The 25,848-nt window shown below is 45.3% G+C and overlaps 1 protein-coding gene across 7 annotated transcripts in view; it reads left to right on the forward strand.

Moving 5' to 3' along the window:
• LOC138349446 (serine/threonine-protein kinase OSR1-like) overlaps window positions 1-25,848 on the forward strand; it is a 580,194-nt gene that overhangs the window by 396,714 nt on the left and 157,632 nt on the right. For 6 of the 7 annotated variants that reach the window (XM_069302665.1, XM_069302668.1, XM_069302669.1 and 3 more), the window contains one exon: window positions 5,171-5,364. In XM_069302665.1, the coding sequence (XP_069158766.1) occupies window positions 5,171-5,364 (194 nt within the window). Of the gene's footprint in view, window positions 1-5,170; window positions 5,365-25,848 lie in introns of those variants that run through there. The other variant, XM_069302671.1, reaches the window with a different exon arrangement.

Consider the following 25,848-nt stretch of genomic DNA (forward strand, 5'->3'; position numbering starts at 1 on the left):
AACACAAATATGATATTAGAACAATATCTAACTCTGGCTCCAGACATCACTCGGTACCCTTAAATCTTTGAATATGTTAGATATTAAGTCACTGCACAGCCTCTCAAGTGTACTCTCTATATTTAAAACTCTGAACTATAATGCCAATCCTGACCTTAGAAGCTTCCTAGAAGGTTGTAACAGATCCAATGAGCACCACACCAGAAACAAATACCTATTTGATATTCCAAGAGTGCGACTTAACCAAACTAGAAATGCTCTACAACTCAAGGGACTCAGAATGTGGAATGACCTTCCCAATCATGTTAAAGACTGTACCTCTCTCAACCAGTTTAAGAGTAGCACTAAGTACTACCTAATTCACTCCATGTAACCTACCTTAACCCTAAATGCCAACCCACGTCTTGCTATTTTAAACAATACTGTTTGTTGACCAACTTGTATAATTGATGATTTCCGCCATGTTCCCCATTTTTTATTCCTTTTTCAACACAATTTAGACTTTAATCTCAATTAGTATTAAGTTTTAGTCTGTTTTTTTCCACACCTTGCCCAAAACGCTAATGCATATGTATATATTAAATGTATGCATAGGTATATATAATGTAGGCATATATATATATATATATATATATATATATATATATATATATATATATATATATATATATATATATATATATATATATGTCGTACCTAGTAGCCAGAACGCACTTGTCAGCCTACTATGCAAGGCCAAATTTGCCTAATAAGCCAAGTTTTCCTGAATTAATATATTTTCTCAAATGTTTTTCTTATGAAAAGATAAAGCTACCCATTTCATTATGTATGAGGTCAATTTTTTTTTATTGTAGTTAAAATTAACGTAGATATATGACCAAACCTAACCAACCCTACCTAACCTAACCTAACCTATCTTTATAGGTTAGGTTAGGTTAGGTAGCCAAAAAAGTTAGGTTAGGTTAGGTTAGGTAGGTTAGGTAGTCGAAAAACAATTAATTCATGAAAACTTGGCTTATTAGGCAAATCGGGCCTTGCATAGTAGTCTGAGAAGTGCGTTCTGGCTATTAGGTACGACATATATATATATATATATATATATATATATATATATATATATATATATATATATATATATATGTTGTACCTAGTAGCCAGAACGTCGTACTCGGCCTACTATGCAAGGCCCCATTTGCCTAATAAGCCAAGTTTTCCTGAATTAATATATTTTCTCTAATTTTTTTCTTATGAAATGATAAAGCTACCCATTTCATTATGTATGAGGTCAATTTTTTTTATTGGAGTTAAAATTAACGTAGATATATGACCGAACCTAACCAACCCTACCTAACCTAACCTAACCTATCTCTATAGGTTAGGTTAGGTTAGGTAGCCGAAAACGTTAGGTTAGGTTAGGTTAGGTAGGTTAGGTTGTCGAAAAAACATTAATTCATGAAAACTAGGCTTATTAGGCAAATCAGGCCTTGCATAGTAGGCTGAGAAGTGAGTTCTGGCTACTAGGTACGACATATATATATATATATATATATGTCGTACCTAATAGCCAGAACGCACTTCTCAGCCTACTATTCAAGGCCCGATTTGCCTAATAAGCCAAGTTTTCATGAATTAATGTTTTTTCGTCTACCTAACCTACCTAACCTAACCTAACCAAGCTTTTTTTGGCTACCTAACCTAACCTTACCTATAAATATAGGTTAGGTTAGGTTAGGTAGGGTTGGTTAGGTTCGGTCATATATCTACGTTAATTTTAACTCCAATAAAAAAAAATTGACCTCATACATAGAGAAAAGGGTTGCTTTATCATTTCATAAGAAAAAAATTATAGTAAATATATTAATTCAGGAAAACTTGGCTTATTAGGCAAATCGGGCCTTGAATAGTAGGCTGAGAAGTGCGTTCTGGCTACTAGGTACGACATATATATATATATATATATATATATATATATATATATATATATATATATATATATATATATATATATATATAATGTCGTACCTAGTAGCCAGAACGCACTTCTCAGCCTACTATGTATAGGCCCGATTTGCCTAATAAGCCAAGTTTTCATGAATTAATGCTTTTTCGACTACCTAACCTACCTAACCTAACCTAACCTAACTTTTTCGGCTACCTAACCTAACCTAACCTATAAAGATAGGTTAGGTTAGGTTAGGTAGGGTTGGTTAGGTTCGGTCATATATCTACGTTAATTTTATCTCCAATAAAAAAAAATTGACCTTATACATAATCAAATGGGTAGCTTTATCATTTCATAAGAAAAAATTAGAGAAAATATATTAATTCAGGAAAACTTGGCTTATTAGGCAAATCGGGCCTTGCATAGTAGGCCAAGAAGTGCATTCTGGCTACTAGGTACGACATATATATATATATATATATATATATATATATATATATATATATATGTCGTACCTAGTAGCCAGAATGCACTTCTTGGCCTACTATGCAAGGCCCGATTTGCCTAATAAGCCAAGTTTTCCTGAATTAATATATTTTCTCTAATTTTTTCTTATGAAATGATAAAGCTACCCATTTGATTATGTATAAGGTCAATTTTTTTTTATTGGAGATAAAATTAACGTAGATATATGACCGAACCTAACCAACCCTACCTAACCTAACCTAACCTATCTTTATAGGTTAGGTTAGGTTAGGTAGCCGAAAAAGTTAGGTTAGGTTAGGTTAGGTAGGTTAGGTAGTCGAAAAAGCATTAATTCATGAAAACTTGGCTTATTAGGCAAATCGGGCCTATACATAGTAGGCTGAGAAGTGCGTTCTGGCTACTAGGTACGACATTATATATATATATATATATATATATATATATATATATATATATATATATATATATATATATATGTCGTACCTAGTAGCCAGAACGCACTTCTCAGCCTACTATGCAAGGCCCGATTTGCCTAATAAGCCAAGTTTTCATGAATTAATGCTTTTTCGACTACCTAACCTACCTAACCTAACCTAACCTAACTTTTCCGGCTACCTAACCTAACCTAACCTATAAAGATAGGTTAGGTTAGGTTAGGTAGGGTTGGTTAGGTTCGGTCATATATCTACGTTAATTTTAACTCCAATAAAAAACAATTGACCTCATACATAATGAAATGGGTAGCTTTATCATTTCATAAGAAAAAAATTAGAAAAAATATATTAATTCAGGAAAACTTGGCTTATTAGGCAAATCGGGCCTTGAATAGTAGGCCAAAAAGTGAGTTCTGGCTACTAGGTACGACATATATATATATATATATATATGTCGTACCTAGTAGCCAGAACGCACTTCTCAGCCTACTATGTATAGGCCCGATTTGCCTAATAAGCCAAGTTTTCATGAATTAATGCTTTTTCGACTACCTAACCTACCTAACCTAACCTAACCTAACTTTTTCGGCTACCTAACCTAACCTAACCTATAAAGATAGGTTAGGTTAGGTTAGGTAGGGTTGGTTAGGTTCGGTCATATATCTACGTTAATTTTATCTCCAATAAAAAAAAATTGACCTTATCCATAATCAAATGGGTAGCTTTATCATTTCATAAGAAAAAATTAGAGAAAATATATTAATTCAGGAAAACTTGGCTTATTAGGCAAATCGGGCCTTGCATAGTAGGCCAAGAAGTGCATTCTGGCTACTAGGTACGACATATATATATATATATATATATATATTATATATATATATATATATATATATATATATATATATATATATATATATATATATATATATATGTCGTACCTAGTAGCCAGAACTCACTTCTCAGCCTACTATTCAAGGCCCGATTTGCCTAATAAGCCAAGTTTTCCTGAATTATTATATTTACTATAATTTTTTTCTTATGAAATGATAAAGCAACCCTTTTCTCTATGTATGAGGTCAATTCGTTTTATTGGAGTTAAAATTAACGTAGATATATGACCGAACCTAACCAACCCTACCTAACCTAACCTAACCTATATTTATAGGTAAGGTTAGGTTAGGTAGCCAAAAAAAGCTAGGTTAGGTTAGGTTAGGTAGGTTAGGTAGACGAAAAAACATTAATTCATGAAAACTTGGCTTATTAGGCAAATCGGGCCTTGAATAGTAGGCTGAGAAGTGCGTTCTGGCTATTAGGTACGACATATATATATATATATATATATATATATATATATATATATATATATATATATATATATATATATATATATATATATATGTATATGTATATACAGTATAATGTATGCATGCATATATATGGTGTAGCATATTTTTTTACATATATGTGTGGAGGAGCTTGGAGGCATTAATGGGGGGGTTAATGGTTTACCCTTGCTGGTGGGGGGGGGGTCCCCCCTACTGTGGAGGCATGAGGGGGGGTTAATGGTTTACCCCTGCTGGTTGGGGGTTCCCCTCCCCCACCTGGTGGGGGGTTTCCCCCTACCCCTGCTTATAGGGGGCTCCCCCCCCCCCCCGGGAGTCATCTCACATGCGCTGACGAAATTGTGAAATCGTGGTGTCAGAGCGGAGGCGCCGGTGGCCAGGCCCAGCGTCCCTCCCCGTGTTGTCTGCACATTATAATAACCGGTAAAGACGCACACAAAAACTATATAAGCCCAATAGGGGAGTTGTGGGCCATAGTGGCCAGCCAGTGTGGTAGGAAAGTGGCTAGCTGGGACCCGCGCCGCCCCCCCCCCCTGGGCCCCGAGGGCACGGCATGGACCCAACGGGCCCTAGTGGCCCCCGTGGCACGCTGACCAGTGCCTGTGCCTCGTGCTGGGCTCAGCTCCTCCTCACCCCGCCCTATACTGACCTAAATAAGGCTTTATTCAGTGTACACAGCCAAACTTGACCTTAAACTTTACCACACCCGTTATTACGACCCGCCCCTCAAACACACACCACAGGTCACCGTTGTAACGAGTTAGTGCGTGCTGGAGTGCCCGTGAGTGCCAGGGAACCATTACAGTCTGATACAAGTGTGTTACTGTACCCGAGACTCGGGTACAGCAGCCACGTAAGCGGGGTCGCCTCACCCAGGCCCCGATACAGAGAACAACACACCAAAACAACTTTATTTAAGCCCGATTTGCGCAGCCAAAATTGACGCCGCTTCTTTACCCTTGCAGGAAGATAACGCCCGGCCTCATGCCCCCGGGGTCGCCAGGAACCTACCGGAAAAAATCGGCGTCATTGGAGCTGCCGGCGGCGCTGCAGCAGCTGCCACGGCCACACCGAGGCAGCATTTCTGGCGAGTCCAAAATGGCCGAAGAGAAGCCTTGGCCTAACACCAAGGAGGACTACGATCTCAGAGAAGTGATAGGTAAGGCTACACACCGTCCTGGCCCACCATGAAGGTCTCGGGCACCTCCTGAGTGCCTCGCAGGCACCGTCAAGTGCGTCCTGGCGCGGTAAAACACGCTGTGAAGGGGTGTCGCCGCTGTGGCTGGTGGTGGCGCCCTTCCCGGGCCGCTGGGGCTGTGAGGCGGGTGTGAGGCAGGTGTGAGGGCCAGTGCCACCCCGAGGACAGTGCCAGGTGTGGCCAGTGGCCAGGTGTGGCCCCGTGGCCCACTAACACCAACATCCGGTTGTGATGAGGGCGTGTGAGGCGGATATGACTCTGGTCCAGGTGTGTAGGGCTCCGTTTTCTGTGGTGGAGGCGTCGTCTGCTCTCCCTCACTCTCACTCGCTCTCCCTGGCTCCCTCACGTGTGGTGGAGGCGTCGTCTGCTCTCCCTCACTCTCACTCGCTCTCCCTGGCTCCCTCACGTGTGGTGGAGGCGTCGTCTGCTCTCCCTCACTCACTCGCTCTCCCTGGCTCCCTCACGTGTGGTGGAGGCGTCGTCTGCTCTCCCTCACTCTCACTCGCTCTCCCTGGCTCCCTCACGTGTGGTGGAGGCGTCGTCTGCTCTCCCTCGCTCTCACTCGCTCTCCCTGGCTCCCTCACGTGTGGTGGAGGCGTCGTCTGCTCTCCCTCACTCACTAGCTCTCCCTGGCTCCCTCACGTGTGGTGGAGGCGTCGTCTGCTCTCCCTCGCTCTCACTCGCTCTCCCTGGCTCCCTCACGTGTGGTGGAGGCGTCGTCTGCTCTCCCTCACTCTCACTCGCTCTCCCTGGCTCCCTCACGTGTGGTGGAGGCGTCGTCTGCTCTCCCTCGCTCTCACTCGCTCTCCCTGGCTCCCTCACGTGTGGTGGAAGCGTCGTCTGCTCTCCCTCACTCTCACTCGCTCTCCCTGGCTCCCTCACGTGTGGTGGAGGCGTCGTCTGCTCTCCCTCACTCTCACTCGCTCTCCCTGGCTCCCTCACGTGTGGAGGAGGCGTCGTCTGCTCTCCCTCACTCTCACTCGCTCTCCCTGGCTCCCTCACGTGTGGTGGAGGCGTCGTCTGCTCTCCCTCACTCTCACTCGCTCTCCCTGGCTCCCTCACGTGTGGTGGAGGCGTCGTCTGCTCTCCCTCTCACTCGCTCTCCCTGGCTCCCTCACGTGTGGTGGAGGCGTCGTCTGCTCTCCCTCACTCTCACTCGCTCTCCCTGGCTCCCTCACGTGTGGTGGAGGCGTCGTCTGCTCTCCCTCACTCTCACTCGCTCTCCCTGTCTCCCTCATGTGTGGTGGAGGCGTCGTCTGCTCTCCCTCACTCGCTCTCCCTGGCTCCCTCACGTGTGGTGGAGGCGTCGTCTGCTCTCCCTCACTCTCTCTCCCTGGCTCCCTCACGTGTGGTGGAGGCGTCGTCTGCTCTCCCTCACTCTCACTCGCTCTCCCTGGCTCCCTCACGTGTGGTGGAGGCGTCGTCTGCTCTCCCTCGCTCTCACTCGCTCTCCCTGGCTCCCTCACGTGTGGTGGAGGCGTCGTCTGCTCTCCCTCACCCTCACTCGCTCTCACTCGCTCTCCCTGGCTCCCTCACGTGTGGTGGAGACGTCGTCAGCTCTCCCTGACTCACTCGCTCTCCCTGGCTCTATCTCCCTGGCTCTCCCTCACTGGCTCTCACTGGCTCTCCCTCTCACTGGCTCTCCCTGGCTCTCCCTCTCACTGGCTCTCCCTGGCTCTATCTCCCTCTGGCTCTCACTCGCTCTCTCTGGCTCTCCCTGGCTCTCACTCGCTCTCTCTGGCTCTCCCTGGCTCTCACTCGCTCTCTCTGGCTCTCCCTGGCTCTCACTCGCTCTCTCTGGCTCTCCCTGGCTCTCACTCGCTCTCTCTGGCTCTCCCTGGCTCTCACTCGCTCTCCCTGGCTCCCTCACGTGTGGTGGAGGCGTCGTCTGCTCTCCCTGACTCCCTCACGTGTGGTGGAGGCGTCGTCAGCTCTCCCTGACTCACTCGCTCTCCCGGGCTCTATCTCCCTCTCCCTGGCTCTCCCTCTCACTGGCTCTCACTGGCTCTCCCTCTCACTGGCTCTCCCTGGCTCTCCCTCTCACTGGCTCTCCCTGGCTCTCCCTCTCACTGGCTCTCCCTCTCTCTGGCTCTCCCTGGCTCTCCCTGGCTCTCTCTGGCTCTCCCTGGCTCTCGCTCGCTCTCTCTGGCTCTCACTCGCTCTCCCTGGCTCTCACTCCCTGGCTCTCACTTCCTCACTCTCCCTCCCTGGCTCTCCCTGGCTCTCCTTGGGTCTCCTTGGCTCTCCCTGGCTCTCCTTGGGTCTCCTTGGCTCTCCCTGGCTCTCTCTGGCTCTCCCTGGCTCTCCCTGACTCTCCCTGACTCTCCTTGGCTCTCTCTGGCTCTCGCGTGTGGTGGAGGCGTCGCCTGCTCTCCCTGGCTCTCACTCGCTCTCCCTGGCTCTCACTCGCTCTCCCTGGCTCTCACTCGCTCTCCCTGGCTCTCACTCGCTCTCACTCGCTTTCCCTGGCTCTCACTTGCTCTCCCTGGCTCACTCGCGTGTGGTGGAGGCGTCGTCTGCTCTCCCTGGCTCTCACTTGCTCTCCCTGGCTCTCATTTGCTCTCCCTGACTCTCATTTGCTCTTCCTGGCTCTCACTTGCTCTCCCTGGCTCTCATTTGCTCTCCCTGGCTCTCATTTGCTCTCCCTGGCTCTCACTTGCTCTCCCTGGCCCTCACTTGCTCTCCCTGGCTCTCACTTGCTCTCCCTGGCTCTCACTTGCTCTCCCTGGCTCTCACTTGCTCTCCCTGGCTCTCACTTGCTCTCCCTGGCTCTCCCTGGCTCTCACTTGCTCTCCCTGGCTCTCCCTGGCTTTCACTCACTCTCCCTGGCTCTCTCTTGTGGTGGAGGCGTCGTCTGCTCTCCCTCATGTGTTCCCTCACATGTTCCCTCACGTTCCCTCACATGTTCCCTCACGTGTTCCCTCACATGTTCCCTCACGTGTTCCCTCACATGTTCCCTCACGTGTTCCCTCTCATGTTCCCTCACGTGTTCCCTCACATGTTCCCTCACGTGTTCCCTCTCATGTTCCCTCACATGTTCCCTCACATGTTCCCTCACATGTTCCCTCACGTGTTCCCTCTCATGTTCCCTCACATGTTCCCTCACATGTTCCCTCACATGTTCCCTCACATGTTCCCTCACGTTCCCTCACATGTTCCCTCACGTGTTCCCTCACATGTTCCCTCACATGTTCCCTCACATGTTCCCTCACATGTTCCCTTAGTGTTCCCTCACATGTTCCCTCACATGTTCCCTTAGTGTTCCCTCACATGTTCCCTCACATGTTCCCTCACATGTTCCCTCACGTGTTCCCTCACATGTTCCCTCACATGTTCCCTCACATGTTCCCTCACATATTCCCTTCCCTCACGTGTTCCCTCACATCTTCCCTCACATCTTCCCTCACGTGTTCCCTCACGTGTTCCCTCTCATGTTCCCTCACATGTTCCCTCACATGTTCCCTCACATGTTCCCTCACGTGTTCCCTCTCATGTTCCCTCACATGTTCCCTCACATGTTCCCTCACATGTTCCCTCATGTGTTCCCTCACGTGTTCCCTCACGTGTTCCCTCACGTGTTCCCTCTCATGTTCCCTCACATGTTCCCTCACATGTTCCCTCACGTGTTCCCTCTCATGTTCCCTCACATGTTCCCTCACATGTTCCCTCACATGTTCCCTCACGTGTTCCCTCTCATGTTCCCTCACGTGTTCCCTCACATGTTCCCTCACATGTTCCCTCACGTGTTCCCTCACGTGTTCCCTCTCATGTTCCCTCACATGTTCCCTCACATGTTCCCTCACATGTTCCCTCACGTGTTCCCTCTCATGTTCCCTCACATGTTCCCTCACATGTTCCCTCACATGTTCCCTCACGTGTTCCCTCTCATGTTCCCTCACGTGTTCCCTCACATGTTCCCTCACATGTTCCCTCATGTGTTCCCTCACATGTTCCCTCACATGTTCCCTCACGTGTTCCCTCACATGTTCCCTCACGTGTTCCCTCACATGTTCCCTCACGTGTTCCCTCACATGTTCCCTCACATGTTCCCTCATGTGTTCCCTCACATGTTCCCTCATGTGTTCCCTCACATGTTCCCTCACGTGTTCCCTCACATGTTCCCTTACGTGTTCCCTCACATGTTCCCTCACATGTTCCCTCAGGTGTTCCCTCACATGTTCCCTCACGTGTTCCCTCACATGTTCCCTCACGTGTTCCCTCACATGTTCCCTAACATGTTCCCTCACGTGTTCCCTCACGTGTTCCCTCACGTGTTCCCTCACATGTTCTCTCACGTGTTCCCTCATGTGTTCCCTCACATGTTCTCTCACGTGTTCCCTCACGTGTTCCCTCATGTGTTCCCTCACGTGTTCCCTCACATGTTCCCTCACGTGTTTCCTCACGTGTTCCCTCACGTGTTCCCTCATGTGTTCCCTCACGTGTTCCCTCACATGTTCCCTCACGTGTTCCCTCACATGTTCCCTCACGTGTTCCCTCGCGTGTTCCCTCATGTGTTCCCTCGCGTGTTCCCTCACGTGTTCCCTTACGTGTTCCTTCGCGTGTTCTCTCACATGTTCCCTCATGTGTTCCCTCACATATTCCCTCACATGTTCCCTCACGTGTTCCCTCACATGTTCCCTCACGTGTTCCCTCACATGTTCCCTCGCGTGTTCCCTCACATGTTCCCTCGCGTGTTCCCTCACGTGTTCCCTCACATGTTCCCTCACGTGTTCCCTTGCGTGTTCCCTCATGTGTTCCCTCGCGTGTTCCCTCACGTGTTCCCTTACGTGTTCCTTCGCGTGTTCTCTCACGTGTTCCCTCGTGTGTTCCCTCATGTGTTCCCTCACGTGTTCCCTCGTGTGTTCCCTCATGTGTTCCCTCACGTGTTCCCTCATGTGTTCCCTCACGTGTTCCCTCATGTGTTCCCTCACGTGTTCCCTCACGTGTTCCCTTGCATGTTCCCACTCATGTTCCTTCACATGTTCCCTCACGTGTTCCCTTCCATGTTTCGTCACATGTTCCCTCACACACTCCCTCACATGTTCCCTCACACACTCCCTCACATGTTCCCTCATACTCCCTCACACTCCCTCATGTGTTTTCTTACACTGCCTTACATGATTCCTCACATCTCTTCCTCACAAGGTGTCCCTCACATCTCTCCCTCACATCTCTCCCTCACAAGGTTTCCCTCACATGTGATGTTGCACTCAGAGGAGGTGAGGTGTGGTGTGGCACTAATTGCAGGTGTGTGGTGTAGCACTAATTGGAGGCTTGTGGTGTGGCACTAATTGGAGGCTTATGGTGTGGCACTCATTGGAGGCTTGTGGTGTGGCACTAATTGCAGGTGTGTGGTGTGGCACTAATTGCAGGCATGTGGTGTGGCACTCATTGGAGGCATGTGGTGTGGCACTCATTGGAAGCATCTGGTGTGGCACTCATTGGAGGCACGTGGTGTGGCACTCATTGGAGGCACGTGGTGTGGCACTCATTGGAGGCGTGTGGTGTGGCACTCATTGGAGGCATGTGGTGTGACAGTAATTGGAGGTGTGTGGTGTGGAACTCATTGGAGGCATGTGTGTGGCACTCATTGGAGGCTTGTGGTGTGGCACTCATTGGAGGCTTGTGGTGTGGCACTCATTGAAGGTGTGTGCTGTGGCACTCATTGGAGGCATGTGGTGTGGCACTCTTTGGGGTTGTGTGGTGTGGCACTCATTGGAGGTGTGTAATGTGGCACTCATTGGTGGCGTATGGTGTGGCACTTATTGAAGGCATGTGGTGTGGCACTCATTGGAGGCATGTGGTGTGGCACTCATTGGGGGCATGTGGTGTGGCACTCATTGGAGGCATGTGGTGTGGCACTCATTGGAGGCATGTGGTGTGGCACTCATTGGAGGCATGTGGTGTGGCACTCATTGGAGGCATGTGGTGTGGCACTCATTGGAGGCATGTGGTGTGGCACTTGGAGGCTTGTGGTGTGGCACTCATTGGAGGTGTGTGGTGTGGCACTCGGAGGCATGTGGTGTGGCACTCATTGGAGGCGTGTGGTGTGGCACTCATTGGAGGCTTGTGGTGTGGCACTCATTGGAGGCATGTGGTGTGGCACTCATTGGAGGTGTGTAGTGAGGCACTCATTGGAGGTGTGTGCTGTGGCACTCATTGGAGGCATGTGGAGTGGCACTCATTGGAGGTGTGTGCTTTGGCACTCGGTGTGTGGTGTGGCACTCGGTGTGTGGTGTGGCACTCATTGGAGGTATGGTGTGGCACTTTTTGGAGGTGTATGGTGTGGCACTTATTGGAGGTGTGTTGTGGCACTCATTGGAGGCATGTGGTGTGGCACTCATTGGAGGCATGTGGTGTGGCACTTATTGGACGTGTGGTGTGGCACTCATTGGAGGCATGTAATGTGGCACTCATTGCAGGCATGTGGTGTATCACTCATTGGAGGCGTGTGGTGTGGCACTCATTTGAGGCATGTGGTGTGGCACTCGGAGGCATGTGGTGTGTCACTCATTGGAGGCATGTGGTGTGGCACTCATTGGAGGCATGTGGTGTGACACTCATTGGGGTCGTGTGGTGTGGCACTCATTGGAGGCGTGTAATGTGGCACTCATTTGAGGTGTTTGGTGTGGCACTCATTGGAGGCGCGTGGTGTGTGTAATTACCTAAGTGTAGTTATAGGATGTTAGCTACGCTCGTGGTGTCCTGTCTTCCCAGCACTGTGTCATATAACGCTTCAAAATTACTGACGGTTTTGGCTTCCACCACCTTCTCACCTAACTTGTTCCAACTGTCTACCACCCTGTTTACAAAAGTATATTTTCTTATATTTCTCCGGCAGCTCTATTTCGTTATTTTAAATCTATGACCTCTTGTTCTTGAAGTTCCGCGTCTCGGGAATTCTACCCTATCAATTTTATCGATTCCTGTTACTATTTTGAACGTAGTGATCATATTGCCTCTTTTTCTTCTATCTTCTAGTTTTTGCATACCTACTTAATACCTGCTTGATGGGATTCTGGGAGTTCTACTCCCCAAGCCCAGCGCGAGGTCAGGCTTGTCTTGTGGGAGTTTGGTCCACTAGGCTGTTGCTTGCAGCGGGTCACATGCCCACATACCCACCACAGCCCGGTTGGTCCGGCACTCCTTGGAGAAAACTATCTAGTTTCCTCTTGAAGATGTCCACTGTTGTTCCGGCAATATTTCTTATGCCCTCTGGGAGGATGTTGAACAACCGTGGACCTCTGATGTTTATACAGTTCTCTCCAATTGTGCCTATGGCACCCCTGCTCTTTACTGGTTCTATTCTGCATTTTCTTCCATATCGTTCACTCTAGTATGTTGATATTTTACTGTGTAGATTTGGTACCTGGCCCCTCCAGTATTTTCCACATGTATATTATTTGATGTCTCTCCCGTCGTCTTTCTAGCGAGTACATTTGGAGAGCTTTGAGACGATCCCAATAATTTAGATGCTTTATCTCGTTTATGTATCCCGTATATGTTCTCTGTACTCTCTCTATTTCAGCAATCTCTCCTGATCTGAATGGGGAAGTGAGTACTGAGCACTCACTCAAGATGGGACAGCACAAGTGATTTGAAGAGTACAACCATTGTGATGGGATCCCTGGATTTGAAAGTTCTCGTAATCCATCCTATCATTTTTCTGGCTGCTGCAATATTTGCTTGGTTATTCTCCCTAAAATTTAGGTCGTCAGACATCGTTATTCCCAAATCCTTTACATGTTGCTTTCCTACTATGGGCAAATTTGATTGCATTTTGTACCCTGTATTATGTTTAGGGTTCTCATTTTTACTGTATCTGAGTACCTGGAATTTATTGTTGTTAAACATCATGTTATTTTCTGCTGCCCAGTTGAAAACTTTGTTAATATCTGCTTGTAGTTTTTCAATATCTTCAGCAGAGGTAATTTTCATGCTGATTTTTGTGTCATCTGCAAAGGATGATACGTAGCTGTGCATATTTAATGCCTCTAACCTTTCCTCGTAACTCTTGTCCTTCAGTTCTGGGAGCCACTTAGTGGCATGTCTTAGCACCTTTTCCAGTTTGTTGATGTGTTTCTTAAGATATAGGCACCATACAACCGCTGCATATTCCAGCTTTGGTCTAACAAAAGTCGTGAACAATTTCTTTAGTACAGTATTTCTCCATCCATGTATTTAAAAGCAATTCTCAAGTTAGAAAGTGTAGCATAGGCTCTTCGCACAATGTTCTTACTGTCGTCCTCAGGTGACAGTTTTCTATCTAGAACCACCCCTAAATCAATTTCTTTGTCAGAGGTCTTTAAAGGTTTCTTGCATAATTTATAGGTTGTGTGGGGTCTATGTTTTTCAATTCCACATTCCATAACATGGCATTTATTCACAGTAAATTCCATATGCCCAGTGTTGCTCCATATACAATACTTATTTTGTCCAGGTCATCTTGAAGGGCATGACAATCATTTATGTTTCTTATCTTCCCTATTATCTTAGCATCATAGCAAACATGTTCATATAATTCTGTATTCCAAATGGTAGATCGTTTAAGTAGACAATGAACATTACCACTGCAAGAACTGAACCCTGTGGAACTCCACTTGTGACATTCCTCCAATCCAATACATTGCCTCTGATTATGGTCCTCATTTTTCTGTCAGTTCTGAAATTTTTCATCCATGGCAGAAGCTTACCTGTCTTCCCTCCAATATGTTCCAGTTTCCAGAACACCCTCTTATGTGGAACTCTGTCAAAAGCTATTTTTAAGTCCAGATAGATGGAGTCAACCCTGCCATCTCTTTCCTGTAAAAAAATCTCTGTGGCTTGATCATAGAAACTGAGTAAATTCGTTACACGTGATCTCCCAGATCTAAACCACCATACTGTCTGTCTGATGTTATATTGTTTTTCTCCAGGTGTCCTACCCATTTAGTTTTAATTATTTTTTCCAATATTTTGATTATTACACTTGTCAATGATACAGGTCTATAATTGAGGGGTCTTCCCTGCTGCCTTTTGTAGATTGGAACTATATTAGCCTTTTCCCACACATCTGCTACGACTCCTGTACACAAGGATACCTGAAAAATCAGCTGAAGTGGAATGCAAGCTCAGGTGCACATTCTCTCAGAACCCATGGTGAAACTCCATCTGGGTCAACTGTTTTGTTCTTACTTAGCTTCAAGAGCATTTTTTTCACTTAGTCTCTTGACACCTCTATGTGCTCTATAATATTCTCTGGAATTCTTATTGTGTCTGGTTCCCTGAAGATTTCATTTTGTACAAACACGAATATTATCCTTTATCTGCAGCTTGCTCTTAATGAATATATTGAAAAGGCCTGGATCTGATTTACATTTACCTGCTTGATACCTGCTTGATGGGGTTCTGGGAGTTCTTCTACTCCCCAAGCCTGGCCCGAGGTCAGGCTTGACTTGTGAGAGTTTGGTCCACCAGGCTGTTGCTTGGAGTGGCCCGCAGGCCCACATACCCATCACAGCCCGGTTGGTCCGGCATTCCTTGAAGAAAACAATCTAGTTTTCTCCTGAACATGTCCACGGTTGTTCCAGCAATATTTCTGATGCTCGCTGGTAGGACGTTGAACAACCGCGGACCTCTGATGTTTATACAGAGGTCTCTGTTTATACAGAGGTCTCTGTTTATACAGAGGTCTATATATGTTTTTGTTTATTCCCTCTATTTCAGCAATCTCTCCTGCTCTGAATGGGGAAGTGAGTACTGAGCAGTACTCAAGATGGGACAACACAAGTGACTTGAAGAGTACAACCATTGTGATGGGATCTCTGGACTTGAAGATTCTCGTAATCCATCCTATCATTTTTCTGGCTGACACAATACTTGCTTGGTTATGCTCCCTAAACGTTAGGTCATCGGACATCATTATTCCCAAATCCTTGACATGCTGTTTTTCTACTATGGGCAGATTCGATTGTGTTTTGTACCCTGTACAGTATTATGTTTCAGATCCTTATTTTTGCCGTATCTGTGTTCTTGGAATTTATCACCGTTAAACATCATGTTATTTTCTGCTGCCCAATCAAAAACTTTCTTAATGTCTGTTTGTAGTTTTTCAATGTCTTCGGCAAAGGTAATTTTCATGCTGATTTTTGTATCATCTGCAAAGGATGACACGAAGCTGTGACTGTATTTTTGTCTATACAGTACTGTATCTGATATGAGAATAAGGAACAGCAGTGGTGCAAGGACTGTAGCTTGAGGTACAGAGCTTTTAACTGCGCTCAGATTCGATTTTACTTGATTGACTGTTACTCTTTGTGTTCTGTTTGACAGGAAATTGAGTATCCAATGTCCTACTTTACCAGTTATACCCATTGACCTCATTTTGTGTGCAATCACTCCATGGTCACATTTGTCGAATGCCTTTGAAAAGTCTGTGTATACAACATCTGCATTCTGTTTTTCTTCTAATGCATCAGTGATTTTGTCATAATGGTCAAGTAGTTGTGAAAGGCATGATCTTCCTGCTCTAAATCCATGTTGGCCTGGATTGTGGAGGTCATTGGTTTCCATGAATCTAGTGACCTGACTCCTGATCACTCTCTCAAATACTTTTATTATGTGGGACATTAGTGCAACTGGTCTATAATTCTTTGCCAATGCTTTGCTACCTCCCTTGTGTAGAGGGGCTATGTCTGCTGCTTCAGCGCATCTGGTATCTCCCCCGTGTCCAAGCTCTTCCTCCACACTATACTGAGTGCCTGTGCTACTGGCACTTTGCATTTCTTTATAAATATTGAATAATATGAGTCTGGACCCAGGGCTGAGTGCATGGGTATATTGTCAATTTCTCTTTCAAAATCTGCTACGCTCGTGTTGATACCAGTTATATTTACAGGTGTTTGGATATCACTCATAAAGAAATTGTCTGAATCTTCCACTTTCATGCTGTGTATTGGGGTGCTAAACATGTCCTCATACTGCTTCTTTAGGATTTCAGTAATTTCTTTGTCATCCTCAGTGTATGAACCTTCACTAATACGAATAGGTCCAATACTGGCAATGGTTTTTGCTTTTGATTTAGCATATGTGAAGAAATATTTTGGGTTTTTCTTTATTTCTTGAATTGCTTTCTGTTCTAGTTGCCCTTTTTCAGTCTGATAGGAATGCTTCAGTCTCTGTTCGATTTCTTCAATCTCCCTGTTTAAATTATTTCTTTGTATGGAGAGTTGTGTCTGCTTAAGCATTTCCGTTAATTTCTTCCTTCTTTTGTAATGTCGTCTGCGTTCTCTTTCTATATTTGACCTCTTTCTGGCTTTCCAGAAGGACACTATAGTGTCCTTTCCAGAAGGACACATTTATCTGCTATACTGTTCTCAAAGTTCCTCTCTGCCTCTCTCTTTACTGACGTGTAGTTGTTTCTCACATCTTTGTATCGCCGGTGTGTTTGGGGGTTTGGCCTCTTCCTATAATGATTCCATGCTTGTGTTTTTTTATCTCTGGCCCTCCCTCAATTTCTGTTGAGCCAACTCTGTTTCCTAGGTCTGCATCCATGTTTTGATAATGACCTAAGTGTAATTACCTAAGTGTAATTACATAATTACAGGATGAGAGCTACGCTCGTGGTGTCCCGTCTTTCCAGCACTCTTTGTCATATAATGCTGTGAAATTACTGACTGTTTTGACCTCCAACACCACCTCACTTAACTTGTTCCAACCGTCTACCACTCTGTTTACAAAAGTGAATTTTCGTATATTTCTACGGCAGCTTTGTTTCGTTAGTTTAAATCTATGACCTCTTGTTCTTGAAGTTCCGGGTCTCAGGAATTCTTCCCTATCAATTTTATCGATTCCTGTTACTATTTTGAACGTAGTAATCATATTGCTTCTTTTTCTTCTATCTTCTAGCTTTTGCATATTTAATGCTTCTAACCTCTCCTCGTAGCTCTTGTCCTTCAGTTCTGGGAGCCACTTAGTGGCATGTCGTTGCACCTTTTCCAGTTTGTTGATGTGCTTCTTAAGATATGGGCACCATACAACCACTGCATATTCCAGCTTTGGTCTAATAAAAGTCGTGAACAATTTCTTTAGTATTTTGCCATCCATGTATTTAAAAGCAATTCTGAGGTTAGAAAGTGCAGCATAGGCTCCTCTCACAATGTTCTTAATGTGGTCCTCAGGTGACAGTTTTCTATCTAGAACCACCCCTAGATCCCTTTCTTTGTCAGAATTCTTTAAAGATTTCTCACATAATTTATAGGTTGTGTGGGGTCTATGTTCTCCAATTCCACATTCCATAACATGGCATTTATTCACATTAAATTCCATTTGCCAAGTATTGCTCCATATACTTATTTTGTCCAGGTCTTCTTGAAGGGCATGACAATCATCTAGGATTTTGTCCAAGTCTTCTTGAAGGGCATGACAATCATCTAGGTTTCTTATCTTCCCTATTATCTTAGCATCATCAGCAAACATGTTCATGTAATTCTGTATTCCCACTGGTAGATCGTTTATGTAGACAATGAACATTACCAGTGCAAGAACTGAACCCTGTGGTACTCCACTCATGACATTCCTCCAATCCGATACTTTGCCTCTGATTATGGCCCTCATTTTTCTGTCAGTTAGGAAATTTTTCATCCATGTTAGTAGCTTACCTGTCACCCCTCCAAAATGTTCCAGTTTCCAGAACAACCTCTTATGGGGAACTCTGTCGAAAGCCTTTTTTAGATTCAGATAGATGCAGTCAACCCAACCATCTCTTTCCTGTAAAATCTTTGTAGCTCGATCATAAAAACTGAGTAAGTTCATTACACAGGATCTTCCAGTTCGAAAACCATACTGTCTGTCTGATATTATATCGTTATCCTCCAGGTGTTCTACCCATTTAGTTTTAATTATTTTTTCCAATATTTTGACTTACACTTGTCAGTGATACAGGTCTATAATTAAGGGGGTCTTCCCTGCTTCCACTTTTGTAGATTGGAACTATGTTAGCCTTTTTCCACACATCAACTACAACTCCTGTACACAGGAATGCCTGAAAAATCATTTGAAGTGGAATGCTGAGCTCAGGTGCACATTCTCTCAGAACCCATGGTGAAACTCCATCTGGACCAACTGCTTTGTTCTTACTTAGCTCCTTGAGCATTTTTTCCACTTCGTCTCTAGACACCTCTATGTGCTCTATGTTGTTCTCTGGAATTCTTATTGTGTCTGGTTCCCTAAAGATTTAATTTTGTACAAACACACTTCGGAACTTTTCGTTTAGTGTTTCACACATTTCTTTTTCATTTTCCGTGAATCTATTTCCCATTTTCAACCTCTGAATATTATCCTTTACCTGTAATTTGTTGTTTATGAATTTATAGAATAGACCTGGTTCTGTTTTACATTTGTCTGCAATCCCTTTTTCAAAATTTCTTTCTGCCTCTCTCCTCACTGCCATGTGCTTGTTTCTCGCATCTTTGTATCATTGGTATGTTTGGGGGTTTGGCCTCTTCCTGTATTGATTCCATTTTTGTGCCTTTTGGTCTCTGGCCCTCTCGCAATTTCTATTGAACCAATCCTGTTTCCTAGTTCTGCATCTCTGTTTTGGTATAAATTTTTTTGTGCCTTTATCATTTATTTCACAAAACTTGACATACATCTCATTCATTTCCTTGCCTAGCAACAAGTCTGTCCAATTATACTCACTAAAAAAATTTCTAAGATCGCCGTAATGTCCTCTCCTGAAGTCAGGTTTTTCAACCGCTTCAAGCTCCTTATTTTCTTCCAGATTATAACGCATTGTATACTTTATTCCCAAAAAGACATGGTCACTTTTACCCAAGGGAGGTAGGTACTGAATGTCAAATATCTCTTCCTCCTTCCTGGTAAATTTCAATTCTAGCATGGAGGGAACGTCCCCTTCCCTCATCCTCGTAGCTTGCTTAACATGTTGATACAAGAATGTTTCCAGGATGAGTATCTTATGAATGTTTGTGTGCCTTCATTGTATATTTTGCAAAATTTGGCATACATCTTATTTACTTCCTTGCCTAGCAACAAGTCTGTCCAGTTATATCCATGCAAATTTTTTCTAAGTTTCCCAGTGTCCTCTCTTGAAATCGAGTTTAACAACTTTCAATGTCCCCATTCTATACTAGATTATCACAAAGCGTATTTAATGTCCAACAGGACAAGATCACTCTTTCTCAAGGGAGGAAGGTACTGGATGTCAAATACCTCTTCTTTCCGGGTGAATATTAGATCCAGTATTGAAGGAACATTCCCTTTCCTCATTCTTGTGGCCTGCTTGACGTGTTGATACATGAATGTCTCCAAAATGAGGTTTACAAATCTGCCTGTCCAAGTGTCCTCCGTTCTTGCCTCGTAGGCCTCCCAGTCTTTTGCCTTAAAGTTGAAGTCCCCCAGTACCAACAATTAAGATTAATCTTTGTCTGCTCTTACCATAATCTCTCTCATGATCATTGTGAGGCCCTCTCGTTTGTCATCCAGTTCTTCCTTTGACCATGTGTTGCTTGCTGGTGGGCTGTAGGCATTTAAAATGATCAGCTTATCCTGATTCCATAATGGGAATGCCATTATGTCAATATCTCGAGGGTTTTCAATTATTAGCTCACTTATTTTTTTTTTTTTTTTGAGATATATACAAGAGTTGTTACATTCTTGTACAGCCAATAGTACGCGTAGTGTTTCGGGCAGGTCCCTGGAATACGACTCCCACCGCGAAGAATCGTTTTTTCATCCAAGTACACATTTTACTGTTGCGTTAAACAGAGGCTACAGTTAAGGATTTGCGCCCAGTAGATCCTCACCAGCCAGGATACGAACCCATGACATAGTGCTTGCGGAACGCCAGGCGAGTGTCTTACCACTACAGCACGGAGACTGGTGTAGTGCCTGTACTTACCTTCAGGTGTTCTTTCACCAGCACAGCCACTCCGTCCCCCTTCCTAGTGTTCTTGTCACGTCTCCAAACTGAGTAGCCCCCTTGGGAATACAACCTCATTTAAAATATTTTCTTCAAGTTTCGTCTCTGTTAATGCGACAATATCTGGGACCTTGAGTTGAATTATATCCTTCAGCTCCAATATTTTTTTTCTCACTCCATCTTTGTTAGTATATATGTGTGTGGCGGCCACTCCTTGTTATTTTGACACCATACCAACTTAGTGGTTTGTTATGAACAACACATTCAGATACTTATATATAACCTGTATATATAAGTATATACATTCAGATACTTATATATAACCTGTATATATGATTGGGAGATGGCTTCTTCAATAACGAATTGTAAAAGCACCTATAACAGAAACATAATTGAATCTGCTTTGATACAGATCACAAAAGAAAGTAATTTGAACATTAGCAGTAGTCTATATAACTTAGATCCATTTTGAATAGATCAATTAAAGGGCAATTTAAGTAGGATCTTTGGAACACATTTGTCTCACTAATTCATTGTAAATATTTACTATTTTATGCTATAATTATCTAAGTGTGGGCCTGTGTGTGGTTGCTGCATCAGATGGGCCAATAGGCCCTCTGCAGTGTACACATATTGTACCTCACTCCACCATTCTCTCCTGCCTATTTATGTCCAGTACTCGATCTGTAAAATCACTCCTTCTGAAGATGTATTAATATACGAAAGTACTTAAGGAAATTCCTGTTTCATTTTTCCTCCGTGGTCTGACACTGTCACATTTTTAATCACGTGTTTATTTTCGTGATATACACACATAACCTGTGTATATAGTGTAATAATAGCAAAACTATTTGTTTATTGTTTTATGAACATAATAATAATTGAATCACTAATATGTGCACCATAATTTTGAATATAGCAATAATTCACACATTTTATTTTATAAATATATCACACCACACACTACTGAATAATATTACTGCAAAAAAAAGAAAATCAGTCGGAGACATTGAAATAATTAGGTAATAATATCTTTGTGGGAACTCCCGCCTGACAGCTTGGGCAGAGCTGGCCGCCTCTGATGCTTGCTCTATCAACGCCTACATTTTGCCAGACTTCCTCGCCTTGTTGTGGCCAAAATATGTCGCCTACGATTTTTTTTTTCTCCGTGGTCAGGGAACACAAATGAACACTTATAAGATGAAAAAATGTTTGAATTTTTTTATTTTTGGCGCACAGCGGTGTTGATAGTTATTAATTTTAAGCACATAGCAGCATAAGGGTTTTAAACAAGTGCGCTAATGCTGTGGGCAGAATGCCTCTCGTCTATGACCTTGATCTGTCTGAATCCATGACTTCTCTTAAATGATTTAAACTTTCCAGTAGTACACGAGTATTACGTAGTTACCAGTTACCGTACATGCATTTTCACGTAGAGAACCCTGCTTTTCATAAGAAGCTATCGTGGGACAGGGTTCTTAAAATTTGATCTAACTTTGTTATCGACTTTGTTAACGACGTCATGCTCATTTGTTTGTTTCTTTTTTGGGGAGTTCTATCCACTTGTTCGACTTTTGGTAGCAAACTTTACCAGAATAGGCGTTTGTTTTGGGATGCTTACCTTTCTGGGTGCCTAACCTGGTCGATTTATCTTGAGGTTATCTTGAGATGATTTCGGGGCTTTTTAGTGTCCCCGCGGCCCGGTCCTCGACCAGGCCTCCACCCCCAGGAAGCAGCCCGTGACAGCTGACTAACACCCAGGTACCTCTTTTACTGCTAGGTAACAGGGGCATAGGGTGAAAGAAACTCTGCCCATTGTTTCTCACCGGCGCCTGGGATCGAATCCAGGACCACAGGATCACAAGTCCAGCGTGCTGTCCACTCGACCGACCGGCTCCCTGACAGGCAGACATAGAATGCTTCCAACCACACGGGGGTTTCTGTAGGCCATTGCTTCTGGCTTGTGGTCCCCGGTAGGCCCACAGATCTCCATACACATAACTGATGCCAAAGTCTGATATTAGCATATCAGCCTGGATAAGCTCTGGGGAGCCTCCGGGTCTCACCCAGAAAATGGCGTTTCATTACATTCAGCGCTGTTTTTTTTTTTTTTTTGTAAAGTCATAATATTGATTGCAAATATATTTTTTCTAAGGAAATATATTGCTTTTGAAAGGAATGGCTGAAAAACAGCCAGGCCAATTCAACATTCACTTGCCAGTGGTTATCTTGAGAAACTGAGAGGTTATCTTGGGATGATTTCGAGGCTTAGCATCCCCACAGCCTGGTCCTCAACCAGGCCTCCTTTTTGTTATACACCCCCAGGAAGCAGCCCCTAGCAGCTGTCTTAACTCCCAGGTACCTATTTACTGCTAAGTGAACAGGTGCATCAGGGTTAAAGAAACTGTGCCCATTTGTTTCTGCCTCCACCAGGGATTAAACCCGGAACCTTAGGACTACTAATCCCGAGCACTGTCCACTCGGCTGTCAGGCCCCCAGCAGAGATTTTCTGCACTGGCAGCAAATTACATCTGCTGAATCAGAATGACCTCCAGAAGGAACGATCATTCATTTACACTCAAATACCTTTTCCAAGTCTCCATAAAATCATTGCAATTTGAGGAATATATTTGTTGTGATAATGTCTGCATGCTTCTTTAGGATTTCCACCAGGCTTCTTGGCTGCTCCTTAAGATAGTCGGGCTGCATCCAGCTCTTGCTTCATGGCTTCATTCATTGCTCGTGCATGCATACCTAGGCGGGTGCTTTAGAGGCAGTTTTATGTGTTCATTTGTTGGAAGTGTGTTCTGTTTGGCTGATACTTCTGGAGGGCCTGTTTGGCTCTCTCTGTTTTTGGGAAGCTTGTTTTTCATTTCCTGCAGATGTCAAGGGTGCCCTTTGAGGGGTCTTCATTCATTCCTGTGACGGGTCGGTTTTGTACAAAAGAGAGCAAGCGTAGTTTAGTTACCAAACACACACACACACACACAATGTCAGCAAGGCAGACAGTCTGCCTGCTGTCATGACTCACTATATTCACACTACAGTATAAATCAGGAAGAACATTGACACACTAAGACTCAAAAGTCCCAGGTGTGGATGGAATTCAATTCAGAGTCTTAAAAGAACTGGCAGAAGAACTATACTGTACCTCCCACTAAAACTCCATTTCACAAAATCTCTGGACCAAGGGATAGCCCCCCTAGATTGGAAATATGGCGATGGTAATCCAGCCTCCATTTTTTTTTTTTTTGAGATATATACAAGAGTTGTTACATTCTTGTACAGCCACTAGTACGCGTAGCGTTTCGGGCAGGTCCCTGGAATACGATCCCCTGCCGCGAAGAATCGTCTTTTCATCCAAGTACACATTTTACTATTGCGTTAAACAGAGGCTACAGTTAAGGAATTGCGCCCAGTAAATCCTCCCCGGCCAGGATACGAACCCATGACAGCGCTCGCGGAACGCCAGGCGAGTGTCTTACCACTACACCACGGAGACTGTCTCCGTGGTGTAGATTTGTCTGTAAAGCTGTGGTGGCTTACTGGAGGATTTTTCTTGTGACGTGTCATATTGTCACCTGCTCCCTGTGCCTCTTATGAGCGAGCCAAGTTGTGTGCCAGTCCCCGGTAGGCCAGACCTCCGTGTCTGATGTGACCTTTTAGTATGAAGCAATCTAAGGAAAATGCCTTCAGGAAGCCACCAGGGCTCTTGTAGTACTAATTACATTTATTTAATTCAAAATTGGATTTTTTTGTTTTGTGTTTGATTGAATAGTTCAACACTGCATTTCTTTTTTTTTGGGCCACTAGTAAAAGTTCTTGATAGACACATTACATGTACCAATATTTTGAGCAAACCTTAAAAATATCATATTTTCTGGGGGAGCCCTGTCGGCTCCCCGGAGCTGAATGGATATGTATAACTTTCTGGCATCAGTCAAAGTGCTAGGAGTACTTGCCTACCAGGGACCACGAGCCAGAACTTGGCCCCCACAGAGAGGCACGAGGAGCAATGGCCTATAGAAACCCCCTTGTGGTTGGGAGCATTCTATGTCTGCCATCGACCGGGATAGGCACCCAGAAAGGTAGGCCCCAAAACAAACCCCTATTCTGGTGAAAATATTGCTACCGAAAGCCAAATGAGTGGACAAAACTCCCCAAACAAAATTATAAAACTAACATGACGTCATCACGGCGCCGCGCCACCGTCTGCACAACCTCCCCCCCCCTCCCTGAGAGGGGGAAGGGGGAGCCCCAGACCCTCCACGCCGGCGATCCAACTGGCAGTTCTTGGCTGATGGAATTACTGGCCAGTCGAATGCCTCTGGCTCCAGTTTTTGTTTCAGTTCTGTGTCTTGTGGTGTGGACTGTCTCTACCGGTGGGGTGTGAGCCAGGAGTAAGATTCCACGGTACTCGGGCTGCATGTGCCTAGGGCTCTCTTCCCTGGGTGCCCTGTAAGTACTGCCCTTGGGGCTTGGGGCCACCTTCCACAAGTCACCTTGGGTTCTACCTCCGCTGTGTCCTTTACTGCTCGGTACTGGGCCGCCCTTGGAGTCAGCTGGGGTTTTGTTGCCCTGGTTTGTCTCTGGGTAGGTGGTAGTTTTTGTCACAGGTAGGGGCGCGGGGTACTGCACAGCTAGTTTTCACCAATAACAGCGGCCGGCTCTGTTCCGTCTGGGTACGTTGTCCTCTTGTGGGGTTTTTTCTTTTATTTTTGTTTTTGCCTGGTGGGGGGTCTGCCTTTCTGGTCCCCCATTACTGTTCTTGGTGTTTTTCTTTCACTTTCTTCTGTTGGTGGTACTCCCCGGTCGGAGCCGGTCGGCCGAGCAGACAGCACGTTGGACTTGTGATCCTGTGGTCCCGGGTTCGATCCCGGGCGCCGGCGAGAAACAATGGGCACAGTTTCTTTCACCCTATGCCCCTGTTACCTAGCAGTAAAATAGGTACCTGGGTGTTAGTCAGCTGTCACGGGCTGCTTCCTGGGGGTGGAGGCCTGGTCGAGGACCAGACCGCGGGGACACTAAAGCCTCGAAATCATCTCAAGATAACCTCAAGATAACCCCCGCTTGGCCCCCGTGAGTGGACATGTCCCAGGGGTTCAGCTTTTAGCAGTTTGTTTGGTTGATTTGGGCGCCGGTTCGCGGTACCCTGCCTGGGCTTCCCTTAGCGTGTACCAATGGCTAAGGGCCCTGGGAAACCCCACGGGGGCTCAGTGGTCCTATGGGTGTGTCCCTGGAGTCCCTCTCGCCTCCTGCGAGTTTGACGGTTGCTCTGTCCCCTTGTCTCAGGGTGACACTCACTGGTTGTGCCTCCACTATGCTGCTTGTTGGGTCATTGTTTCTTGTGACCCGGAGTCGTACGACGGGTGTTGTTGGTACGTGCTCTTTCACCCAGGCCTCTCGTCATGATAATCGGATGCAGGCGGCTGCGGCGTTGTTTGCTGGGTGTAGGTTGTTGCAACGCTCTTGGTTGTTTGCGGCCCCGGATGCCCCGAGGCTGCCCCGTTTTGGTTGTGGGGGTCAGG

This window comes from Procambarus clarkii, chromosome 48 (genome assembly GCF_040958095.1).
Source record: "Procambarus clarkii isolate CNS0578487 chromosome 48, FALCON_Pclarkii_2.0, whole genome shotgun sequence".
In the NCBI taxonomy this organism is placed as follows: Eukaryota; Metazoa; Arthropoda; class Malacostraca; order Decapoda; family Cambaridae; genus Procambarus; species Procambarus clarkii.